The sequence below is a fragment of the Gymnoscopelus braueri genome (genome assembly GCF_963280865.1).
Source record: "Gymnoscopelus braueri genome assembly, chromosome: 2".
NCBI lineage: Eukaryota > Metazoa > Chordata > Actinopteri > Myctophiformes > Myctophidae > Gymnoscopelus > Gymnoscopelus braueri.
Genome location: NC_137604.1, coordinates 62,334,144 through 62,358,436, shown reverse-complemented (window position 1 = coordinate 62,358,436; position 24,293 = coordinate 62,334,144). Strand labels below are relative to the sequence as shown.

Genomic DNA, 24,293 nt, shown 5'->3' with positions numbered 1-24,293 from the left:
GTATACTGTGCATGTTATACTTATACTGTGCATGATAGACAATGGACTTTAAGGTGCTTAGAGGAAAAGGAGCACAATAAAAAAGTCAGTGCGTTATACAAGGGATTAAGGTGCAAAAGGTCAGTGCGTGTCCACCTAGAGTGGACTGACCCTAGTATAATCCGCAAGTAGCTCCATGAGGGAGTGCAACAAAAGGTCATTTGTACCTGGTGTAGTCCACAGGTGTGTCCGAGGGGGGGCTAAAGTCCAAGTCATTGTCCCTGGTATAATCCACAGGTGTGTTCAGGAAGAGCCAGAAAAGTCTGCACCGCCTGTTGTCAGGCTGCTGAACAAGGCCTATGCCTCATTCAGGCTTATGCCCCATTCAGCATTCTGACAGCAGCCGGATTGAAACTACACCAGTACCTGGTGGTGGAACTCTTGATACTGCGGTAGAGCCCCTTGCCCGGTCGCGGTCGTTGTAGGGGGTTGAACAGTCTGTGACTTGGGTGGTGCTTGTCCTTGATGATGCGCTTGGCTTTGACCACGCACCGCTTTTTGTACAGTTCCTGGAGCGCTGGGAGCTCGATTCCCATTATCCGCTCTGCCGATCGCACTACTCGTTGTAGGCTGATCTTTTCTCGGGCAGTGCAGTTCCCGTACCAGGCCGTGACACAGCCTGTTAGGATGCCTTCAACAGAACTGTTGTAGTACAGCCTGAGGATGCGACGTCCTACTCCGAGCTTCTTCAGGCGGCGGAGCCAGTACAGTCGCTGCTGAGCCTTTTTCCTCACGTGTGTGGAGTGCGTCTCCCATTTGAGGTCCTCCTCGATGTGTACTCCGAGGAACTTGAACTCGCTGACCCTTTCCACTGCAGCACCGTCGATGAGGATGGGCGCATGGTCTCTCCGCGGCCTCCTGAAGTCCACGATCAGTTCTTTGGTCTTGTCGACGTTAAGAGAGAGGTTGTTCTCCCGGCACCAGCGTGCTAGTGATTTGATCTCCTCTCTGTAGTCAGACTCGTCGTTGTTGACGATTCGGCCTATCACTGTCGTGTCGTCCGCGTACTTTATGATGGTGTTGGAGACATGTGTGGCTATGCAGTCATACGTGTACAGGGAGTAGAGGAGAGGGCTCAGCACGCATCCCTGGGGTGCTCCGGTGTTGAGGGTCAGGGGGTCGGATGTGATGCTGCCCATTCTCACCACCTGATGTCGGTTGGACAAGAAGTCCTGTATCCAGTCGCACATGCTTGGGTGTAGCCCTAGGTCTCTGAGCTTTTTGTCAAGTATTGCTGGGACAATGGTGTTGAATGCTGAGCTGTAGTCCACGAACAGCATACGTACATATTTGTCCTTCAGCAGCTTGTTGTCCATGTGCGAGAGGACGGTGTGGAGAGCCATGGCAATAGCGTCGTCGGTGGATCTGTTTTTGCGGTATGCATACTGCCACGGATCCAGCGAGGCAGGTAGCGTGGAGCTGATGTATTCCCTCACCAGTTTCTCGAAACACTTGCTGACGATCGGGGTGAGAGCAACAGGTCTCCAGTCGTTCAGGCATGTCACTTTGGCCTTTTTGGGAATGGGCACAATGGTTGACATTTTGAACCCTGCAGGGACCACAGCCAGGGAGAGGGAGAGGTTAAAGATGTCAGCGAAGACACCCGCCAGCTGGTCTGCACATGTCTTAAGGACCCGGCCTGGAATCCCATCAGGTCCGGCTGCCTTGTGGATGTTGACCCGTGTGAAGGCTGTACGCACTTCTCTCTCCGAGATGGTTAGAGGGTTCTCCTCTGCTGGTGCTGCTGATGGCCCCGCTTGGCTGCCGCGGTTGGAGCTGATCTCAAACCGGCCGTAGAAAGTGTTCAGTTCGTTGGGGAGGGAGGCAGGCGGGTTCACCTCGCTTCTGGTTCTTGTTTTGCAGTCTGTCAAGGTGTGTACCGCCTGCCATGTGCTCCTGATGTCGCCATTGCTGAGTTTGTCTTGCATCTTTTTTGTGTAGGCCTTTTTCGCCTTCCTGATGGCGCTGTTTAGGGCCGCGCGCGTCGTGTTGCGCGTTTCCACGTCGCCAGATTTGAAACCAGCATCCCGTTCATGCAGATGTGCACGTACTCCGCTGTCCATCCATGGTTTCTGATTGGGATAGATCCGAACTGTCTTTTTTGGGACTATGTCATCTATGCACTTACTGATAAAGCCAGTGACTGAGTCTGAGAGTTCGTTGATGTTATTCCCAGCGGCGTTCTTAAACATCCCCCAGTCAGTCTGGTAGAAGCAGGATTGTAGCATAGCGTCTGTGTCCTCAGACCAGATTCGGATTTCCTTCTCAACGACCGGCTCCCTTTTTAGCCTCTGTTTGTAGGCAGGTAGCAGCTGGATGGCGTCGTGGTCAGAGCTTCCTAGCGGTGGGCGGCGGAGAGCTTTGTATCCATCCTTGAAGGGCGTGTAGCAGTGGTCAAGAATATTGTCACCACGGGTACTGCAGGCGACATGCTGGTGGAATTTGGGAAAGACCTTTTTTAAGTCTGTCCGGTTAAAGTCGCCTAGGCAGATGACTGCGCAGTCCGGGTGGCGATTTTCTTGTGCACTGATCGCCTGGTGTAATTCCCTCATAGCTGTGTCCTTATGAGCTCCAGGATGAATGTAAACAACGGCTACAATCACAATGCTGAAGTCGCGTGGTAGGTAGAAAGGACGGCAGGCTATGATTAAAAGTTCAAGGTCTGGTGAGCAGTGACTATCTAGGATTTTAACATCTTTGCACCAGTTGTTGTTGATCAAGGCACAAACTCCCCCCCCACGTTGCTTACCGCTCAGTACAGGGTCTCTGTCCTTCCTATACGCGGTGAAGCCAGGAGGAGTGATGGAAGAATCAGATGCTAACTCCGTTAGCCACGTCTCTGTTAGTACAACAATGGACGTGTTCCAGAGGAGCCAGAGGAGTGAGAGGTGGCAGCAGAGAGGATGATGGGATGATGAATTATTGAAAATGATGAGGAGGAGAGATGACAGGAGGGCACAGAGAGAGAAGACTGAGAGGAGAGATGGATGGATGGGTGGATGGATGGATGTGTTTGGATGGATGGAGCGCTGCAACATCAATTAATAATCAATCCATATTTTTGGCATAGCATTACAGGCCAAAAGTTTCAAAACAATCAGAAATTGTGAAAATAGCTGATCTACAAGTTCACAACACACCACAATGCAAAACACATACATCCTGTAAATCTCGATTGATCAATTAAAAAGTAGGGTAAGTGACGTTTTGGTTTAAAAGGTTAAAGCTCTATATTCTGATAGTAATCATTGCTATTTGTCCATGTCTCTCCAGCTCTTTAAAAACAGAAAATACATTTTCAGGTAGGTGACAAAATGTGAGACTCTTGTTCAGACATGCAAAAGTGTCACTTTTCAGCTACAGTCACCTTTTTGAACCCAAATAGGGCAATTGTGTGACACCTGACCCGAAAGAAAACAACATGTTGTCACCTTTTTCACCTCGGGGCTGTTTGCATGCCTGCTTGTTACTGAACAAACACTCAATAGCAATGAGTACTATCAGAATATAGAGCTATTTAAGGGAGTGTGTCTATGTTCCCCAGGTTCTATGTTCCCTGCTTACCTAACCCGAAACCTAAACCTAACCCTAACCTTAGTGGGGAACATAGGGATGACCCCCTATTTAACACTAATTTTAACCACAGAAAATCACTTACCCTACCTTTAATCGAAAGAGTAATCAATTAGAGTCTAATTGATTACTTTTTTGGTCTAATTATTAGACCCTCAGAAAAATGCCATAATGCGATCGCATAATTTATCGCATAATCAGCAACATGGTGCAGATTATGCTGGGTAATTTTTTTTATTTTTTAAGGGCACATAATAGCATATTTCCGTGCAAACTGCCCTCAAATGTTGTAACTTTTCGCATATTTTGCGTATTTTCCAACTTTTTGCATATTTCACCGCATAAAATCACATAAAAATATATAAAATATAATTAAAAATATTTCATCGATCAAGGATTTTTGCCCGCGTTTTTCTGGAGGGTCTAAAAAAGATATCGCTAAGCAAATTATTGAGAGTTGCAGCCCAAGGATGGATGGATGGATGGGATGGAGGGTTGAAATGAGGAGAGAGTGAAGAAGGAAGAAATGGACAGCAGACATGAGAGGAGAAGATTAGCCAGGAAGGGAAGAAAGGAGGGGAGAAAAAACAGGAAGAATGGTACCAAAGGAATAACAAATATGGACGTCATTCTATCTAAAGAAAGCAAATAGCGTAGCTCTATCCTAAAGAGAGACATCCTCCTCCTCTAGTCTCTTCCAGTTCTACTGAAGGTTCCCACAGAGCTTGGTTCCTTTGATGAGCCTGTTTGTTTGTCTCCTGTCTGGATCCCTCTGCCTTCTCCTCTTATCATCATCACAAGCCTTCCTTGAAACAATTAATGCTTAAAAAGAACTATCCCGTCTGGTCTAATAACTAATGCACCAGTGGGAAATAGATGTTAAAAAAGTGGATGAAGACATGGATATGAAACAAAGAAAGAAAGATCGAACATAAAAAGTGGTTAACCCATTAAAATCGGGAACGCATCTACTGTAACCACTTTAACCATTATTTTATACTTTGGCTATTAAAAATAGCAGATATGGAAGCTCATAGCGATCTGCTATTTTTTTTTTAAATTGTGAAAATGTTAGTAAATCTTTGAATATACCGGTATATATATATACATTTTTAAAGCAACATTTTTTAACTCAAATCTTTGCTTCTGGGGGGGGGGGGGGGTCCCTGGCTGGAACTAAGTAGCACTGACGAAGGCCCCAACACCGAAAACGTTTTCTTTTTTTAATTCACCCCTCACTATGAGCACAGAGCACATAATGAGCATTTAAAATAAATAAATTCTATTTTCTTAAATCTCTGTCTAAGGAGTTTTCCTTAATATTTATGCAGCGAGCAAGTCTTTTTCTGCCAGGGTCCCTGGAACAAAAATTTGAGATTGGGGTCCGCGGCCAAATACATAATATCAAAAAATGTTTTCTAAATCCTAACAGTATGTTGCTATATCAGTGGTGCTCCAACTTTTCCATGTCAAGGACCCTTTAAATGGACCGAAATAACTAAGTAGGCTTAGTAACGAACTAACAAACAAACTAACTACCTACCTACGTAACTAACTGCTGGAAGCTTCAACTTCAAAAGCATGTCCATTGTGATCCTCTCTCTCTCTCTCTCTCTCTCTCTCTCTCTCTCTCTCTCTCTCTCTCTCTCTCTCGTGAAAGTCCTTTATTTATTGTAAACAAGAGACACTCAAAATAGACAAACACATGAGGTTCGGAGAGGATGAAGAGTATTATGAAATCAAGGTTGAAATTCTGCAAACAGAGCATTTTTGTGTCATTACGGGGCCAGAGCTCAGCTCTGGACCTGTTTTATTATTGTAGGTATTCTTCTGTTTCCGCCACTTTTCGCAGTTCTGGGTGAACCGTGCTGTCGCTTTTTACGAAACTCGGCCATATGGTAGATGGTCATGAAAAACTATCAAGAAATAAATCTCACAATCTTTCGTCAAAAGGTGGCGCTATAGCACTCGATTGAAAATGCCAACTTTGAACAGGTACAACTCATGCCCTGTTTGACCTACAGCCATAAAACTTCAATACACACATGCGTCTACTCATGATGAACAACTTTAACCCTCTGACTTTTGACCTCTGACCTTTAGATCTCCCACCATTTTGAATTATATGAAAAACAGTTCAAACCTATCTCCTCCTGGGATTTTTGAGTAATCTGCACGAAACGTTTTACACATGAACTTTGGACCTTTGCCGACAAACAAGCAGCGAGGATTTTCCATAAGTGAAAAAATGAAGCTTTAATGAGCCAATGAATATTGCAGTTTTATGACAATTATTCATCTGCCCCTAACACATACATGCAGACTCACATTTCTTTGAAACTTTGCGGTAATGTTGAGGGTCATTCCAAATATTACTGAAACCAATCTTACTCCAATTGGTCAAAGGGGGGCGCTATAGCGATTTTTTGAAAGTGCAAACTTTAAACAGGCAAAAGTCATGCCTCGTTTGGCCGACAGCCATTAAACCTGTTTACACATGTGCCTTGACTCATGAGGAACACATGTATCACGTTGACCAGTAAGCTCCGCCCTTAGATTGTCCGCAATTTTGAGCAGTTTGAAAAACACTTAAACCCAGGATTTTTCAGCTATTTGCGTGAAACTGTATCATCTCTTATCTCCTTTTTCACAGGTTCTTGTCTGTTGGTCCAATGGCTTCTCCCTTAAACGTGTGCCTCACAACCTGAAGGTTGCCAGTTCAAGCCTCACTTAATGTGGACTTCATTAAAGTTGCATTGCACACAACATGATTGTGTCAATTAATACATGTGCAATTGTTAAACTTAACCTGAAATACTTATTTGAGAGGGTATGTTTTTGCAATGTATGACATACTTCATTCTGAAAATAGCCGTTCTACAATCTCAAAACTTTTCAGATAGCAACGTGTTTCTGAGCTTGTAGATCGGCTGCTTTCACTGGTTCACTTTTATCTTCAACAGACAACCTCAGCCTGGACAAAGCTATAGCACTATAGGTAATATTGCAGCCCGTCAATACGAAGGTTGAGGGTTCGATTCCTGTTAATGGCAATAGGTTGACACGTCCAATCAATCCATTCTGCTTCCATCCTTCTCTCTCTTCAATCTATTGTTTCCATGTCTCTCTCTCTTCAATCTATTCCGTTTCCATGTCTCTCTCTCCGCCCTTAGATTGTCCGCAATTTTGAGCAGTTTGAAAAACACTTAAACCCAGGATTTTTCAGTTATTTGCGTGAAATGGTATCATGTGTCTGACCTCCGTTTTCACTGTATTAGGTCTGTTGGTCCAATGGCTTCCCGCTTAAGTGAATGTTTCACAACATCAAGGTTGCCGGTTCAAGCCTCACTTGGTGGAGACTTCATTTAAAGTGCATTGCAAACAACAAGACTGTATTAATGAATACATATGCAATTGATAAAGATAACATTAATTGCTTATCTGAGAAGGTCTGTTTTTGCAATGTATGACATACTTCATTCTGAAAATAGCCGATCTACAATCTCAAAACTTTTCAGATTGCAACGTGTTTCTGAGCTTGTAGATCGGCTGCTTTCACTGGTTCAGTTTTATCTTCAACAGACAACCTCAGCCTGGTCAAAGCTATAGCACTATAGGTAGTGTTGCAGCCTGTCAATCCGAAGGTTGAGGGTTCGATTCCTGTTAATGGCAATAGGTTGAGATGTCCAATCAATCTATTCTGCTTCCATCTCTCTCTCTCTTCAATCTATTATGTTTCCATGTCTCTCTCTCTCAATTAATACATGTGCAACTGTTAAAGGTAACATGAAATGCTTCTTGGAGAGAGTATGTTTTTGCAATGTATGACAAACTTCATTGTGAAAATAGCCGATCTACAATCTCACAACTTTTCAGATAGCAACGTTTTGTGAGCTTGTAGATCGGCTACTTTCACTAGTTTTCGTTCCGAGGAGACACAAAAATGCCTTTATTGGTAAATGGTTTTTGAACCAGTGATCTAGAGTAGTTCGGGACACAGAGGCTTGGTTCATAATGGACGGAAATACTTATAAATATCAACAGACACTACCAGTAATTGTGTCAATTAATACATATGCAATTGATAAAGATAACCTGAAATGCTTATTTGAGAGGGTATGAAGTATGTATGACATACTTCATTCTGAAAATAGCCGATCTACAATCTCAAAACCTTTCAGATAGCAACGTTCTTTTTGAGCTTGTAGATCGGCTGCTTTCACTGGTTCACTTTTATCTTCAACAGACAACCTCAGCCTGGACAAAGCTATAGCACTATAGGTAGTGTTGCAGCCTGTCAATTCGAAGGTTGATGGTTCGATTCCTGTTAATGGCAATAGGTTGAGATGTCCAATCAATCCATTCTGCTTCCATCTCTCTCTCTCTTCAATCTATTATGTTTCCGTGTCTCTCTCTCTCTCTTCAATCTATTCCGTTTCCATCTCTCTCTCTCTCTCTCTCTCTCTCTCTCTCTCTCTCTCTCTCTCTCTCTCTCTCTCTCTCTCTCTCTCTCTCTCTCTCTCTCTCTCTCTCATATTCACCAGGTCAGGTCTGTTGTTCCAATGGCTTCTCGCTTAAGTGTGTGCCTTAAAACCTCAAGGTTGCCAGTTCAAGCCTCACTTGATGCACACTTCATTTAAGTTGCATTGCACACAACATGATTGTTGCGAATGCGGAAGGAGGCCTCCGACCAAGTGGAGCTTACTATATCACTGTGCTTGGGTTGTGTGTGTGTGTGTGTCTTTCCGTGTGTGTTCACGCTCTCATTGGCTCGCGCCCCCATGTGACTCGAAACTCCGTGCTGAAATGCCAGCAGCTGCACTGCCTGTATACAGCCGGCAGAGTGCGGCAGAGTGCACTACTACAGTGTGGTTGAAATATAGCAGCCTCAGTCAATCTGCGTTCGCTTCCAGCGTTCGCGCGTCTTACTTGTGTCAATTAATGCAAGTGCACTTGTTAAAGATAACCTGAAATGCTTATTTGAGAGTATGTCTTTTCAATGTATGACATACTTCATTCTGAAAATAGCCGATCTCCAATCTCAAAACTTTTCGGCTGCTTTCACTGGTTCAATTTTATCTTCAACAGACAACCTCAGCCTAGACAAAGCTATAGCACTATAGGTAGTGTTGCAGCCTGTCAATCCGAAGGTTGAGGGATCGATTCCTGTTAATGGCATTAGGTTGAGACGTTCAATCAATCCATTCTGCTTCCATCTTTCTCTCTCTTCAATCTATTATGTTTCCATGTCTCTCTCTCTTCAATCTATTCCTTTTCCATGTCTCTCTCTCCGCCCTTAGATTGTCCGTAATTTTGAGCAGTTTGAAAAACACTTAAACCCAGGATTTTTCAGTTATTTGCGTGAAATGGTATCATCTGTTTGACCTCCGTTTTCACTGGATCAGGTCTGTTGGTCCAATGGCTTCCCGCTTAAGTGAATGTTTCACAACATCAAGGTTGCCGGTTCAAGCCTCACTTGGTGGAGACTTCATTTAAAGTGCATTGCAAACAACAAGACTGTATTAATGAATACATATGCAATTGATAAAGATAACATGAAATGCTTATCTGAGAAGGTATGTTTTTGCAATGTATGACATACTTCATTCTGAAAATAGACGATCTACAATCTCAAAACTTTTCAGATAGCAACGTGTTTCTGAGCTTGTAGATCGGCTGCTTTCACTGGTTCATTTTTATCTTCAACAGACAACCTTAGCCTGGACAAAGCTGTAGCACTATAGGTAGTGTTGCAGCCTGTCAATCCGAAGGTTGAAGGTTCGATTCCTGTTAATGGCAATAGGTTGAGATGTCCAATCAATCCATTCTGCTTCCATCTCTCTCTCTCTCTTCAATCTATTATGTTTCCATGTCTCTCTCTCTCTTCAATCTATTCTGTTTCCATGTCTCTCTCTCTCTCTCTTCAATCTATTCCGTTTCCATGTCTCCCTCTTCAATCTATTCCGTTTCCATGTCTCTCTCTCTCTCTCTCTCTTGAGGGGCGGCCATAGCTGAGTGGTTAGTGAGCCAGCCTAGGGAGCCAGAGGCCCTAGTTGCCCCAGGTACGATTCCAGGCCAGGCCAGCAAATGAAATTTGTCCCTGAGCAAGACTCTTAACCCCTAATTGCTCACAGGCCCTCATTGGAAACAAGACCGCAAGGACTTTCATGAACGGACCTGTTAAAGGAATTATCCTTATCTCTTCAATCTATTCCGTTTCCATGTCTCTCTCTCTCTCCAATCTACAATCTCACAACTTTTCAGATAGCAACGTGTTTCTGAGCTTGTAGGTCGGCTGCTTTCACTGGTTCACTTTTATCTTCAACAGACAACCTCAATCTGTACAAAGCTATAGCACTATAGGTAGTGTTGCAGCCTGTCAATCCAAAGGTTGAGGGTTCAATTCCTGTTAATGGCAATAGGTTGAGATGTCCATTCAATCCGTTCTGCTTCCATCTCTCTCTCTCTCTTCAGTCTATTATGTTTCCATGTCTCTCTCTCTCTCTTCAATCTATTCCGTTTCCATGTCTCTCTCGCTCTCTCTCTCTTCAATCTATTCCGTTTCCAAGTCTCTCTCTCTCTCTCTCTCTCTCTTCAATCTATTCAGTTTATCTCTCTCTCTCTCTTTCTCTTCAATCTATTCCGTTTCTCTCTCTCTCTCTCTCTTTCTCTTCAATCTATTCCGTTTCTCTCTCTCTCTTTCTCTTCAATCTATTCCGTTTCTCTCTCTCTCTTTCTCTTCAATCTATTCCGTTGATCTCTCTCTCTCTTCAATCTATTCCGTCTCTCTCTCTCTCTCTCTCTTCAATCTATTCCGTCTCTCTCTCTCTCTCTCTCTCTCTCTCTCTCTCTCTCTCTCTCTCTCTCTCTCTCTCTCTCATAATTATGTTCTTTTAGAAAGTGAGCAACAGCAACAGTCCACCTGGCCTATTCCCATGGATTGGATCTACCCACCTCACCTGCTGTCATTCCCTCTCAATCCATAATCACACCTGCCCTCACTCACTCCTCATTAGTCTCTCTCTCTCTCTCTCTCTCTCTCTCTCTCTCTCTCTCTCTCTCTCTCTCTCTCTCTCTCTCTCTCTCTCTCTCTCTCTCTCTCTCTTCCCTGGCCCCGCTTATCACTGCTTGCAGCTATATTTGTTCTTAAATTCCTGTTACTTTAGACACAGTAAGAGTCCTGACATGATGCCACGCTGAGAGTAATAAAAATGTCAAACATGCTGTCATCATGAATTCCCCCGAGACAGTTTAGTCCAAATATGTACCACTGATCAAAAAAACGTATTTTATGGAGATGTTTATTTGTCTACAAACCAACTTCATATGCACACACACACATACACACGCATGCACGCACACACACATACGCAATCACGCACACACACACACACACACACACACACACACCCACACAAACACACGATTGTACTCCTATATATGTGAGGACATGCACATTTTATGAATGCCATTGCAATTTTTTATTGCATTTTTAAAGCCAGAAAATAGCAGATCTAAAAACTCACAACATGCCACATTGTTAGCTCGTAGATTTTTTACATTTTTAACCATTTAGAACCTTAGAGAAGCTACATTTCTGAGGACCAAGACAATTGTCCTCGCAATGGCTGTTTCTCTAATTCTACTATATTTGTGGGGACATTTGGCTTCCACTAGTAATACAAACACACACACACGCACATGCCATTGCTTGAACCAATTAAGCAGCACAGTCGCTTGTGGGTCCATGCAGCGTTTGAACCACTAGAACACAAACACAGCCACTGTGACATGACACACACACACACACACACACACACACACACACACACACACACACACACACACACACACACACACACACACACACACACACACACACACACACACACACACACACACACACACACACACACACATCTGGGATGCTGGTGAAAACATGTCCTGCCTGTCATACTGATCTCTCCTCTTTCTCCCCCTCTCGTCTCTCTCTCGTCTCTCTCTCTCTCTCTCTCTCTCTCTCTCTCTCTCTCCTCTCTCTCTCTCTCTCTCTCTCTCTCTCCTGCCACTCTCCACTACCAGTACACTATGCAGTACATGATCTCGGTGCAGAGATGACGTGCAAATAATCTCGGTGTTATTCACTGAAACTGTATCTTTTGGGGGGAAAGAAACAGCAGATAATTAGTGACATCAAACGCACAGCTGGGTCAACTCTGACTTCCTGATTACATAATTTCACCATGCTTGGAAATATGTGCACGTACATGCACACACACACACACACACACACACACACACACACACACACACACACACACACACACACACACACACACACACACACACACACACACACACACACACAGAGACACACACACGCACAACCGCAACAACAATTTGACGACAATCTTGAATTGATTCTCTTTCCAATCACCGTAACTCTGATCTCTCTTTCAAATCAGTTCAAGACAAATTGTCCAGACGGTGACTCTGGGACACATCACTGTTCCCAGTCATATTGTTATGTATGCCTCCGACAGCAACAGCTGTGTCTGAAGGCATTTATGCTATTCCTGCCTGGTCGCCCCGGAAGGACATACGTACGTCCTTACAATTTACAATTATAATGTAGGCTTTTAGCAGACGCTCTTATCCAGAACGACGTACAGTAAACGAGGTAAATAATCACATGCATAGAATGCAGAGAGAACAGTCTAGTGCAGGGATTCCCACCCTGTGGTGGCGCGAGCGCCCTCTAGGGGGCGCGTGACATGAAAAGGCTAATGGTGGTGCTATGGTGTTATTTTAAATATATGATCATATATGGCAAGTATATGCAGAATATATGCTGCAGATATGCAATATTCAGGTTCATATATGTACATGTATGTGGATATATAGGACATATATGTCTCATGTATATCTTATATGTCAACATATATGGATGGTATCCAAATGTACTTTAAGTGTTTGAAAATAGCAGATCTACAAGCTCACAATGCGTCGCATCACGTGTAGGACGTCTGGTCTTAGGGAATGAAGAAGAGTCTAGGACGTGTGGAGCGTTGTCCAGGGTGTTTTACAGAAGGGAGAAGAGTCTAGGACGTGTGGAGCGTTGTCCAGGGTGTTTTAGAGAAGGGAGAAGAGTCTAGGACGTGTGGAGCGTTGTCCAGGGTGTTTTAGAGAAGGGAGAAGAGTCTAGGACGTGTGGAGCGTTGTCCAGGGTGTTTTAGAGAAGGGAGAAGAGTCTAGGACGTGTGGAGCGTTGTCCAGGGTGTTTTAGAGAAGGGAGAAGAGTCTGGGACGTGTGGAGCGTTGTCCAGGGTGTTTTAGAGAAGGGAGAAGCGTCTGGGACGTGTGGAGCGTTGTCCAGGGTGTTTTAGAGAAGGGAGAAGAGTCTAGGACGTGTGGAGCGTTGACCAGGGTGTTTTAGAGAAGGGAGAAGAGTCTGTCCAGGAAGTTTTAGGGAAGGTTCAGATAGTTTTCCTGTTTTAGCTGATCTGAGTGAACGGGAGGGGTTGTAGACCGATTTTGAGAATTTAAAGTGGATTATCTTCTCTCATGAAGCTCTGAGAAAGTTCCCCTTTCATGACTTTTCCTAACTATTTGTTTCAAATCATCTCTGTTTTTTTTTTTTTCTAAAACGTATTATAAATATGAAATTAACACCACATATATACCATCCCAGCCGTTATATTTTGGCTAATTTGACCGCTCTCACCCTCTCTCCCCCAGGGAAGAGCAGTTGACACCTCGAGAACCCCCGCAGAGCGGCCCGTAGACGTAGCAACAGACTCGCTGCTGCGCAGCGAGTCTATGTTGCCATGTCTGCTTATTATAAGCGACTTTGGGCTTGTTTTTCACGTCTTTCTATTATTATTATTATTATAATTATATATATAATTTCATTATAATGGTAATAATTTTCTACTCCACTACAGCTCAGAGGCAAATCTTGTACTTTTACTCCACTACAATTATTTGTAAACTTTAGTTACTAGTTACTTTGCAGATATAAATATATTTTCATACTTGTTTAGATTAGAGCTTCATGCATGTACTTTTGTAAATGATTTTGGTAGCACTTTACAATAATGACCCGTTATAAAGCATTTATAAATGTTTATAAGCAGTTTGTAGACTATTAACAAATCATTAACAACCTGTTTGTTGACATTCGTAAATGATTACTAAAACCTTTATAACTATGGTTACAAATCATTTATAAGGTATTAGTAAGTACTAAACTATTCATTAATAAGCCATTTATATACATCTGTAAATGATTATTAAATCATTTGTAATGACCCATTATAAAGCATTTATAAACATTTATAAGCAGTTTGTAGACTATTAACAAATCATTAACAACCTGTTTGTTGACATTTGTAAATGATCACTAAAACCTTTATAACTATGGTTTCAAATCATTTATAAGGTATTAGTAAGTAGTAAAACAATTCATGAATAAGCCATGTATAATACATCTGTAAATGATTATTAAATCATTTGTAACTGATGTTATATAATATATACAAGCCATTTGTAGATAAATAACTAATCATAGACAAACTATTTATAGATATTGGTTAATGATTATTACATCATTTATAATAACCTTGTAGAATATTTAAGAATCATTATTTGAAACACATTAAAACATTATTTATACTCGAGTTTGTTCATCATTAAATAATGTCATTTAAATTGTAGGAAATCATTTGTAAATGATTTATAAAGTGGTATAAATGTTTTTTTGTGGTTCTCTTTAAACATGTATTAAGACTTCATAAATCATGTGTTAAATCTTTGTTCTAGCCCAAGGCATGAACAACAAACCATTTCTAAGCAATTATTACACATTTATTACAAATTATCTGCAGATCATTATTTCCACCTGATCAATTTTACTTGTCGGTAATTTGGGAAATGTGTTTGTTCATGTTTAACATATGCTTTGTAAAACATTCCTAAAATATCTATAAATCCTTAGTACATGTTATTATGTGCCCTATAGTAAAGTGAAGACAGTTCATCATTTACAACTGTCTGTTAATGTGTTTGTTCATTTTTAACATAATTATGCTTTGTAAAACATTCCTAAAATATCTATAAATCCTTAGTACATGTTGTTATGTGCCCTATAGTAAAGTGAAGACAGTTCATCATTTACAACTGTCTGTTAACACATTGATTGCCAGAATTATTTCTGATTTTTTGCTCTTTCATGCCAGGGTTTTTACATTGAAAAAAAAAGTACTCAGGAGCTGAGATACAAAAATGTTAAGTTTTAAGTTAACAAGGAAGTGGATAGGAGTCTAGATCTTCGAAAAATCATATCTCCTTGGTCTTTGGGTCAAATTAAAAAAAGATGTTTATTCATTTTTAACATATGCTTTGTAAAACATTCCTAAAATATCTATAAATCCTTAGTACATGTTATTATGTGCCCTATAGTAAAGTGATGACCGTTCATCATTTACAACTATCTGTTAATGTGACTTTCTCCTTACCTGTTGCAAACTACCTGGCTTTCATGAATGCAGACACAAAACAATTACTAGAATTATCTTTCATGTTTAATAAATGATTCGTAAGACATTCGTAAAGAGTATGTAGACCATTTGCAAACGTTATCATGTGCCTTGTTGTAAAGTGAAGACTATGCATTATTATTTCATGTTTAACAATGATTAGTAAAACATGTGACATCAAAAAGTGGCAGAAGTAACGTTACAGTATAAAAGTATAAAACAATGTATTAAGATATAAAATGTAACAACTCTTGGACACAGCACACACACTGACATTTAAACAAAGAAATTCATCACAACAGAATCACAGAGTAGCAGCTTGGAGCCTCTGCAGTCACCACCAGTGCAGGTTAGCTTTAGTTGCTAAGCTAAACTGCTAAGCATGGAGGACATTACTAGCCTAAACATCAAAACAAACATTGTGGAGCCAAACGGCCACCATCAAAATCCCCTCTGGTCATAATGCTACTTCATGTGTGTAAGATTAGCCATTTTATGTTACCTTGATCACCTGCAACAAGACAGTTAAAAAACATAAAACATGAATTAGACATATTTCTGTCCAGTCTGCAACTGCATCACTGTTCACTTCCTCAGTGTGTTGCCAGATTTTGCAAGAGAAACAAGCGGCCAGGTCTATGAAAACAAGCCCAAAATAAGCAGCTAGGCTCAGGCCCATGATAACGTCTGCAAATGGTTTACATACTCTTTACGAATGTCTTACGCACAGTGTTGGAAAGTAACTAAAGTAATATGTAACTTAAAGTAATATTATTACTTTTTCCCAGTAACTAGTAACGTAACTAATTACTTTCACGTTTTGAGTAATATTATTACCTTTACTTTTTTTCAAAAAGTAATTTATTACTTTTTTTCACGAGCCTTGGTGGTACTCTGGGTTTGAGTGTGTTTATTTGATCCTGTGTTGTTTTTGGTCAATTGATATAATGGTAGACTGGTTGGGATCCAGTTGCTATGCAGGCTGCTTGCTGATCCGGTCTAGAGCGGATACGGAAACGTTGCGCACTTGTCTATGTGTGAATTATCAGCTGCGGAAGGGCGGGCCTTAAACCGGATCAAACAGTGTTGCCATGTCTGCTTATTATAAGCGACTTGTTAACCAATGAAGACGCGCCGTAAGCTTGTACTGTAGGTTGGCTATTTTCAATATATATATATATATATATATATATATATTTTTTTTTCAGCAGTCATACAGAATGATTGATTTTTTTGTACTTGCATTTGCTCCTACATTCTGCCACGATGATATGTGTTGCTATGGGAGCCTTTTTATTTTTGTATTTTATTAGAATACATTTTGTTTAATAAACAACAGAAGTTGTTCAAAGATTGTGTCTCATGATGAGTCATTATCTGTTTGAGCCCAGGTGTTTGAATTTGAATATTTTTTTAGGCAAAAAATACATGAAATACATTTAAAATACTTCCAAAAAAGTCCTTGCGGTCTTGTTTCCATTGAGGTCCTTAGTATTCAATTCATAGTCAAATGGTTTTCATTTAGTCTGTAAGTTATGAATTCATACACAGTAAAAGTCTTAGTGTTAATATAATTGAAATGAGTGTACAAATAGAACCAAATGGACCCGTCATGTGTACAGAACACTTTTCAGAGTTAAATCAACAATGAGGATTTTACAATGTAGGCTGCAGAAAAGAGAAAAAAAAACAACTGCTAATGTTGAAAATGCAAAGTCAGTCTTTTGGGGAGAAAGGATGCAATTACTGGGGGCGAGAAAAAAAAAGTAACTAAGTAATAAGTAACTAGTTACTTTTGGCAGGGAGTAATAAGTAAAGTAACTGCATTACTTTTTAAACAAGTAATATGTAATAAGTAACATATTACTATGTTGTAGTAACTATTCCAACACTGCTTACGCATCATTTGCTAAACATGAAAAAAACTCCATAAAAAACTAAATTTATACCACCATATGAATCATTTCCAAATGATTTCCTACACATTAAATTACATAATTTAATACTGACCAAAATCCGAGTATAAATAATGTTTTAATGTGTTTTAAATCATGTTTAAATGATTCTTAAATGTTCTACAATGTTATTATTATTAACCAATGTATATAAATAGTTTATATAAATAGTTTGTCTATGATTAGTTCTTTATCTACAAATAGCTTGTATATATTATATAACATCAGTTACAAATGATTTAATAATAATTTACAGATGTATATGAATGGCTTATTCATGAATAGTTCACTACTTACTAATACCTTATAAATGAATTGTAACTGTAGTTATAAAGGTTTTAGTAATCATTTACGAATGTCAACAAACAGGTTGTTAAGGATTTGTTAATAGTCTACAAACTGCTTATAAACGTTTATAAATGCTTTATAACGGGTCATTATTGTAAAGTGCTACCATGATTTTTTATTAGGTAAATATTTATATAGAAAGGTCTAACCAGGGACTGGGGTTGCAAATTAGCCTCGGCTATAAACCCCATTCATGCCTCACTGTTTTCTCAGGGCACAACAACGGCATGCAGTAACATTTTCATAGACCTGACTGCTTATTTCTCTCGCAAAATTTGGCAACCCATTTCACTGCAAAGCGGTGGAAAAAGATAGGATCTACAAGCATACAGCTTGTCACGCAGCAACTGTTTTATGCTTGAAGATCAGATTTTTTGCGCAGGATTGAGCACATGTGTGAAGCATACCGATGTGTTCGCTACAGATAGAGCTGTTTTCTAATGCTGTGCCAACAGATCTGATATACAAGCATAGGGCTCGTCAGGCAGCGACTGTTTTATAGACACACACGACCGGAAGCGGAAGGCCTACAAATTCACGCCCACTTTTGACACAGCGCCGCTACTCAGGGTCCGTTAGAACGATGAACTGCAGCTGCCAATGCAATCCCTATGAGAGGATATGAGAATTAGCCTACTTTTAAAATATTCCTACATTAACTGGAGACGATATTGATTTAAATTAAAATATGTTTCCAAATGTATGGAGTGTCTTTGTCAACATATCTTCTTGTTTTCTTAATAGTTTGTGTTTCACATTTAATTTGCCACTTTAACGAGTTACCCATAATGTTAACACAGCAGAGGCGAGACGGCAGACAGACAAGTTGTCGCATTTCAGTGACATCGCTGTCTTTACGAGCGCCGAGCGGCGACCAGTGGCGTACCCACTGTAGAGGCAGGACAGGCGGTCGCCTGCCCAACTAAGATCTCGCCTCCCCTAAAAAAATAAATAACCCGAAAAGGTGCTTAATGTCCTCAAAGTCACGCATCCAACAAGCTTTGAACTGAGCAGATTGGACCTTCTGTTCCAGAGATAATGACCAAAACATCTTGATAACGGCCACTTTCGTCAGTTTTCTGGGTATTGAAAACCTCAAGGGATGCGTCCGTGACGTATATACCATGCGACCACTTAAACTTAATCTCCGATGCTAGCGGTTTTGACACACTGATGGAGTATATTATAGTATATTGTGGGTAGTATATCGAGATGACAGATATGGGACATTAGGGACTGTTTATTAGAACACAAAAAAAATCGCTACAGCCTCAGTAATTAACCAGTGAAATTACGGTATTTTACAATGCCTCTCATAGAGATTGCATTGAGAGCTGCAGTGCATCGTTCTAACGGACCCCGAGTAGCGGCACTGTGTCAAAAGTGGGCGTGAATTTGTAGGCCTTCCGCTCGTGTGTGTCTATGTTTGTAGATCAGATATTTAGCGCAGGAGTAGAGCAGCAATGAGCACATTTGTGGAACATAGCGATGTGTTCACATGTTGCGCTGACAGGGAGGAGGAGAGGAGACGCGTTTGTCAGCGACGTGGACAGCTGATAGAATGAGAGCTTTACGCTCAGACAATAATGTGAATATTATTATTATGAATAATAATAATATTGGTTTTGTCAAGAGATATCCATGTGTTTTGGACAATGGAGATAGTCACGTAATTAGACAGTGGCTTCAGCGTTCATATAGGCTCCATGTTTCACTGAAGAGTTTAATGTGACGCTACAGATCGTGCTGTTTTATACGCTTTTTTAAATAAAGATTTTACATACAGAATCTGCAGTTACCATTACAAGTTAGTCTATTTTATAATGTTTCTGCCTGCCTACAACAACAACATATGTGAGCTCACTGACTGAGCAGAGTGCAATTGAAATGTTAATAGATATGTGGTGAATGGTCAAAGTTTATCCAACGAAAACACTATTATCTCCTGAGTATTAAAATGATGAACAAAGCTCCAGTTGCAGAAGTGGGTTTATAACAATTTGTTTATTGTCATAGAGGCAAAACCATTCAAGGGTCAAAATAAGAATAGCGCAAATTACATTACACCAAAACACACCTCTTATACAAAACAGTAGGTTTACCTCCATTTCTATAACAATGGGCTTAGACACACCTTTACTTTCTCACCAGCTAATAACTCTGTCAGGTGAACTTTATCTAACTCCACCTCTTCACATCAGCTGGGTTTTTCAAAGGAAATGAATTAGCACAAGACTTCAAAACAATATTTTACATTAGTTATTTTGCAAAGGTATAACTTCAAGAATATAAACTCATAATTCAATCATTACTCCAAAATGCATGTACTTTAAGAAATGTCCAAACAGCATAGAAATATGTTATGTTAACCCAGAATAATAAAATAAAACAGAATAAAAATGATTACAATGAAAATAGACTTTATGCATGATATCCAATCAAATTTCCATGACTATTCATCACCAAAGCTTTATTCACCTAATTCCTATAAATACTTTTGAAGGGTAAACCAAAGGATATTATTTAGTATAAGAAGTCATGTTTCTTCATCCAGCTTATTTGACCCATTTTACAGTTTTTAAGGGATCTTGCAAACAAATGGTTAGACTCATTTACATTTAGCTGAATGCTTAAGCCTGGGAACTCAGTAAGAGAAAAGAATACATGATTCATGCTATTTACAGTGACCACCTGTGTTCCCTGTCAAAGAGTTTCAGCCTTTGAAGCTCCTTTAGTTGTTGGGGCACCCCTTTCAATGTAAATGTGAGAACTGACTAGCCCTTTGTTAGGCAAACTCACCCCCTCTTGGCTGGCAGTGAGATTTCAGTGGAAAATTTGTCACTTATCCTTAGTTATTTTTTAATAAGCCAATGGATTTAACAAAACAACCTGGTAGTAATGTATTTCGTGTTTAATGTCTACTTTAAGTCCTGGATATACCACAGCTATTTAGAAGACAATGGAACCCCCACTGTGTGGGGGAGAAGGTGTGAGCTCGTCTGGAGCACAGAGGGGAGACAGTGACCAATAGAATAGCCTGATTTGGGGATCAAAAAGACAGTTTTTGATCCCCAAATCAGGCAGTGTGTGGGATAATGAAACCCCAGTCATGCTAGTGTTAAAGGTATGGGGGTGCCGTGCCTTACGGACAGACGTCCTCTAAATGTTTAATATAACCCATATCAGGGATGCTTTGAGGGAATTTTTGGACATTTGGCACAAACGTCCACTTCACTTGGGCTATACGATGAACTGATTAGAAGTAGGTGGTCAAATGTCAAAGGTCAAGGTCACTGTGACCTCACAAAACACGTTCATTCAATTCCTTCAGAGTGTTCATTCACATGACTGGTTGACGGAGACATTACGTACAACCACAATATCATGTGGTATTTTTAGTGTTACAGTATACATTAACCACTTCCTATTTTATACGTCATCGTAAAAGCTGACCTACAAGCTTTTCTCATAATATAAGTAATAAAGTTATTTATTCAACGCTTTCTCACTCTCAGGCTGTCAAACGGGTGACGGCTTGGTGACAGATTTGACCATATGGCACTATTTGACTTTTCGGGGGCAGACGCGACGTCACATGCTGACGGGGGACGTGATCACAAATCTGTGCACATCTTATCTGCTATTTTCAAACGATTTTTATGCATTCTGAAAGCTTGTGAAAATGGGAAATTCTGCATAATGAATACTTTGTACTTGTGGTACTTTAAGAATATTTTGAGGCCAAAACTTCTGTACTTTAAGTGCATTTTGAATGAAAGACTTTTATTTGTGTAGTTGTATTGATACTTTTACTTAAGTAAAATATTTGAGTACTTTTTCCACCACTGCTCGGTGTCAGATACACTGTGACGCTTTGCAGTTTGTCTCTTTTGTAGCTGCCAGTGTGAATGCAACATGCTTCTTCTTCTTTTTAACCTATATGTTTTATAACATCAACAACCTGGAATTCCACTTCAGACAGCGGCGTGCCTCTGTCGTTTTAACAGTGTTTTTTTTGCGGATCAGTCACCCGTTTACGTCTTGGGTTTGAACACGGCACTTCCGCATTCCAGGAATGATCGGGACGCTGTGAATATGTTGATTTATTATTATTACACATGCCTCTATGCCCAACATAGGGACGTCAGGTTTAAACTGGTGAAAGTGGAATAAGGTAGATCGCGGTCCTTGTGTTGCAGGTGCCCGGTGGCCAATAGGACGTGTCCCCAGGGTCAGACGTGGAACAGTCGTCTGTGTCGATGCGTCGCCATTACGACGGCACATAACCACCACCCACCCCCACCCCCGCCTCCACCCCGCCCGTCACTGCAACACCACACCGGTTAGTACAACACACACACACACACACACACACACACACACACACACACACACACACACACACACACACACACACACACACACACACACACACACACGCACGTAATCCATTCCATATCCCTTAACCCAAACCTCCTGAAACTCCAGTTCAGGCTAATTGGGGACACATATGTTATCCCGCGTGTCGACCCCAATCAATTGTTTTTTTTGTGTGACCAGTATTTGTGGCCTATGTCAGGAACACACGTGCACACACACACACACACACACACACACACACACACACACACACACACACACACACACACACACACACACACACACACACACACACACACACACACTGAGGCATGCACGTGCACGTGCGGTACACACAGACACACATGCAGTGTTAATGGGGTCATTTGTCTCGTTTGTTAGTGTTTGCGACAAGAGAATGTGTTCACTGAGGATATATGTCTACACAGTAGCTTTAGAACTCTCTGTGTGTGTCTGTGTCTGTGTGTGTGTGTGTGTGTGTGTGTGTGTGTGTGTGTGTGTGTGTGTGTGTGTGTGTGTGTGTGTGTGTGTGTGTGTGTGTGTGTGTGAGAATGTGTGTGTGCATGCAAGACAGAGAGTGCGAGAGTGTTTATATGTGTGAGCGTGTGTGTTGCTATGGTAACACTAAGTGTAAACAAACGGTGAGGCAGAAGAATGCAAATAGCCCAGAGTGATGAATTCCAACACACACACACACACACACACACACACACACACACACACACACACACACACACACACACACACACACACACACACAACACACACACACACACATTGAAAAACAGATAGCCAGTCATCCTAAACCAGTGGAACTGTGGCAGAACTCTAAACAGCCAGTATATCGTCCTAGCTAACTGTGTTCTGTGTTAGCATCATGTTAGAGTTATGTGGTGTTAGGGTTCTACTATACACTATATACGTGAAAAAAACATGATCCCTGGGCTATAGCCCTATTTTGGGCTGAAGCAGGGATTACTGCACAGGCCTACCAGGTCCAAGAGCGCAGGGGTCCAGAGCCTGTGTGAATTATTGCTGTTATTATCTCATTGAGTGCCATTGACGTCTACGTATGTGATGTCCTTTAAAATACAACGCTTCACTGCCATTGATGTCTATAGACGTCAATTGGTGTTTTCAGCGTTTGCGATAAAGGGTAATCCTCCACAACCTGTGAGTAATCCTAGGTCTTCCTAGAAGAAGAGTACACCCGGAAATAAGGTTATCTAAAAAAAATCCCAGGCAGCGTTTTTGGTGAAAACAAGCTATATTCAACTGCCAATAACTAAAGAACAGAACATCGCGGTGACACACGATGAAAGTAGAGACTCTCGTCTTTCTTTTGAGGTATTTGGTGTTTACATCGTCATAGAACAACATATTGTGTTGGTCTTGAAAGATTAGTAGAAACGCTCAAAAACACTTAGTAATTCATGTCAATAACAGAGCCCTGCAGTCCTACTGAAAACTGAAGGAGTAGCCTAAACATTCACTGTGTAGATGTTCCAAGAAAGAAACCATCATAATGCCTTTTAAGTGCATGTTATCCTGCCAGTTTATCTATACAACTTTAGAGTGACATGCAAAAAGCAAAGTGCAAAACAACATTATGTTATCTCAGAAATCCTGCTGAGATGCAGGTGTGTTAGTACGGCGTTGGCGTTCTGTGTAGCCTACTATGCATCTGCCTGCGCTGCAGAAACAAACTGATACGACTACTAGTCGGCCTAAAGCCCATGACCCACTTAATTTCAACACACTTTGCTAGTTTGGCATGGCTCAGGGTCACGGCTAAGAAAATATCAATGGGTTTGGTATTTAAAGGGGTTCTAGGCAACTTCAGAGATCAAAAAAAGAAAAAAGCTGTTGTCAAACTGAGCTGGGCTGGATTAGTACCGTTGACTGACGACCCCTTCAGCCAATCAGCAGTTCGTTCCCCTTCAGCCAATCAGCAGCTCATTTTCCCCACCACCAGCCAATATGACGCAAGGGGACTTTTGAAGGGGCAATGCCGAAAATAGGTTGCTTTATTCGGATACATACGTGTCACTGCCCGCTCCTGCCGGTTCTCTGAATTTGTATTTTTAAATAGGCTCTGACATGATTAATTGACCACATATATGAAGTTAAACAACTAAATTCTATCTAAACGATATCTTAAAAGTAAATTCCGTGCCTCAAAAAAGAAGTTTGAGAGCGTTTTAAAGTTTTAAAACCGAAACCAAAAACAGCGGTCAGAAAAAATGGCTGCCCATTCCATTTTTGTCGGCTGCACTCGGTTCCATTCGGTTTCACTCGAACTCGCCACCTGATTGGCCAACCTTCGCTGTCAATCACAGAACATTGAGCGAGGACGCTGATAGCACAGGTCACACGGCCACGGCCGTGCACTGACGCACATGCACTTTCATTTACGTCCCGGACAGTCCCGGATAACCGGATGTCAAAACATAAATAGTAG

General features: G+C 41.0%; 1 protein-coding gene across 1 annotated transcript in view; it reads left to right on the top strand.

The window, feature by feature from the left end:
- Positions 1 to 24,293, top strand: part of vegfc (vascular endothelial growth factor c) — a 144,568-nt gene that overhangs the window by 110,207 nt on the left and 10,068 nt on the right. Inside the window, exon 5 of the mRNA XM_080448019.1 lies at positions 21,652 to 21,794. Coding sequence (XP_080304145.1) covers positions 21,652 to 21,794 — 143 coding nt within the window. The remainder of the gene's footprint in view (positions 1 to 21,651; positions 21,795 to 24,293) is intronic.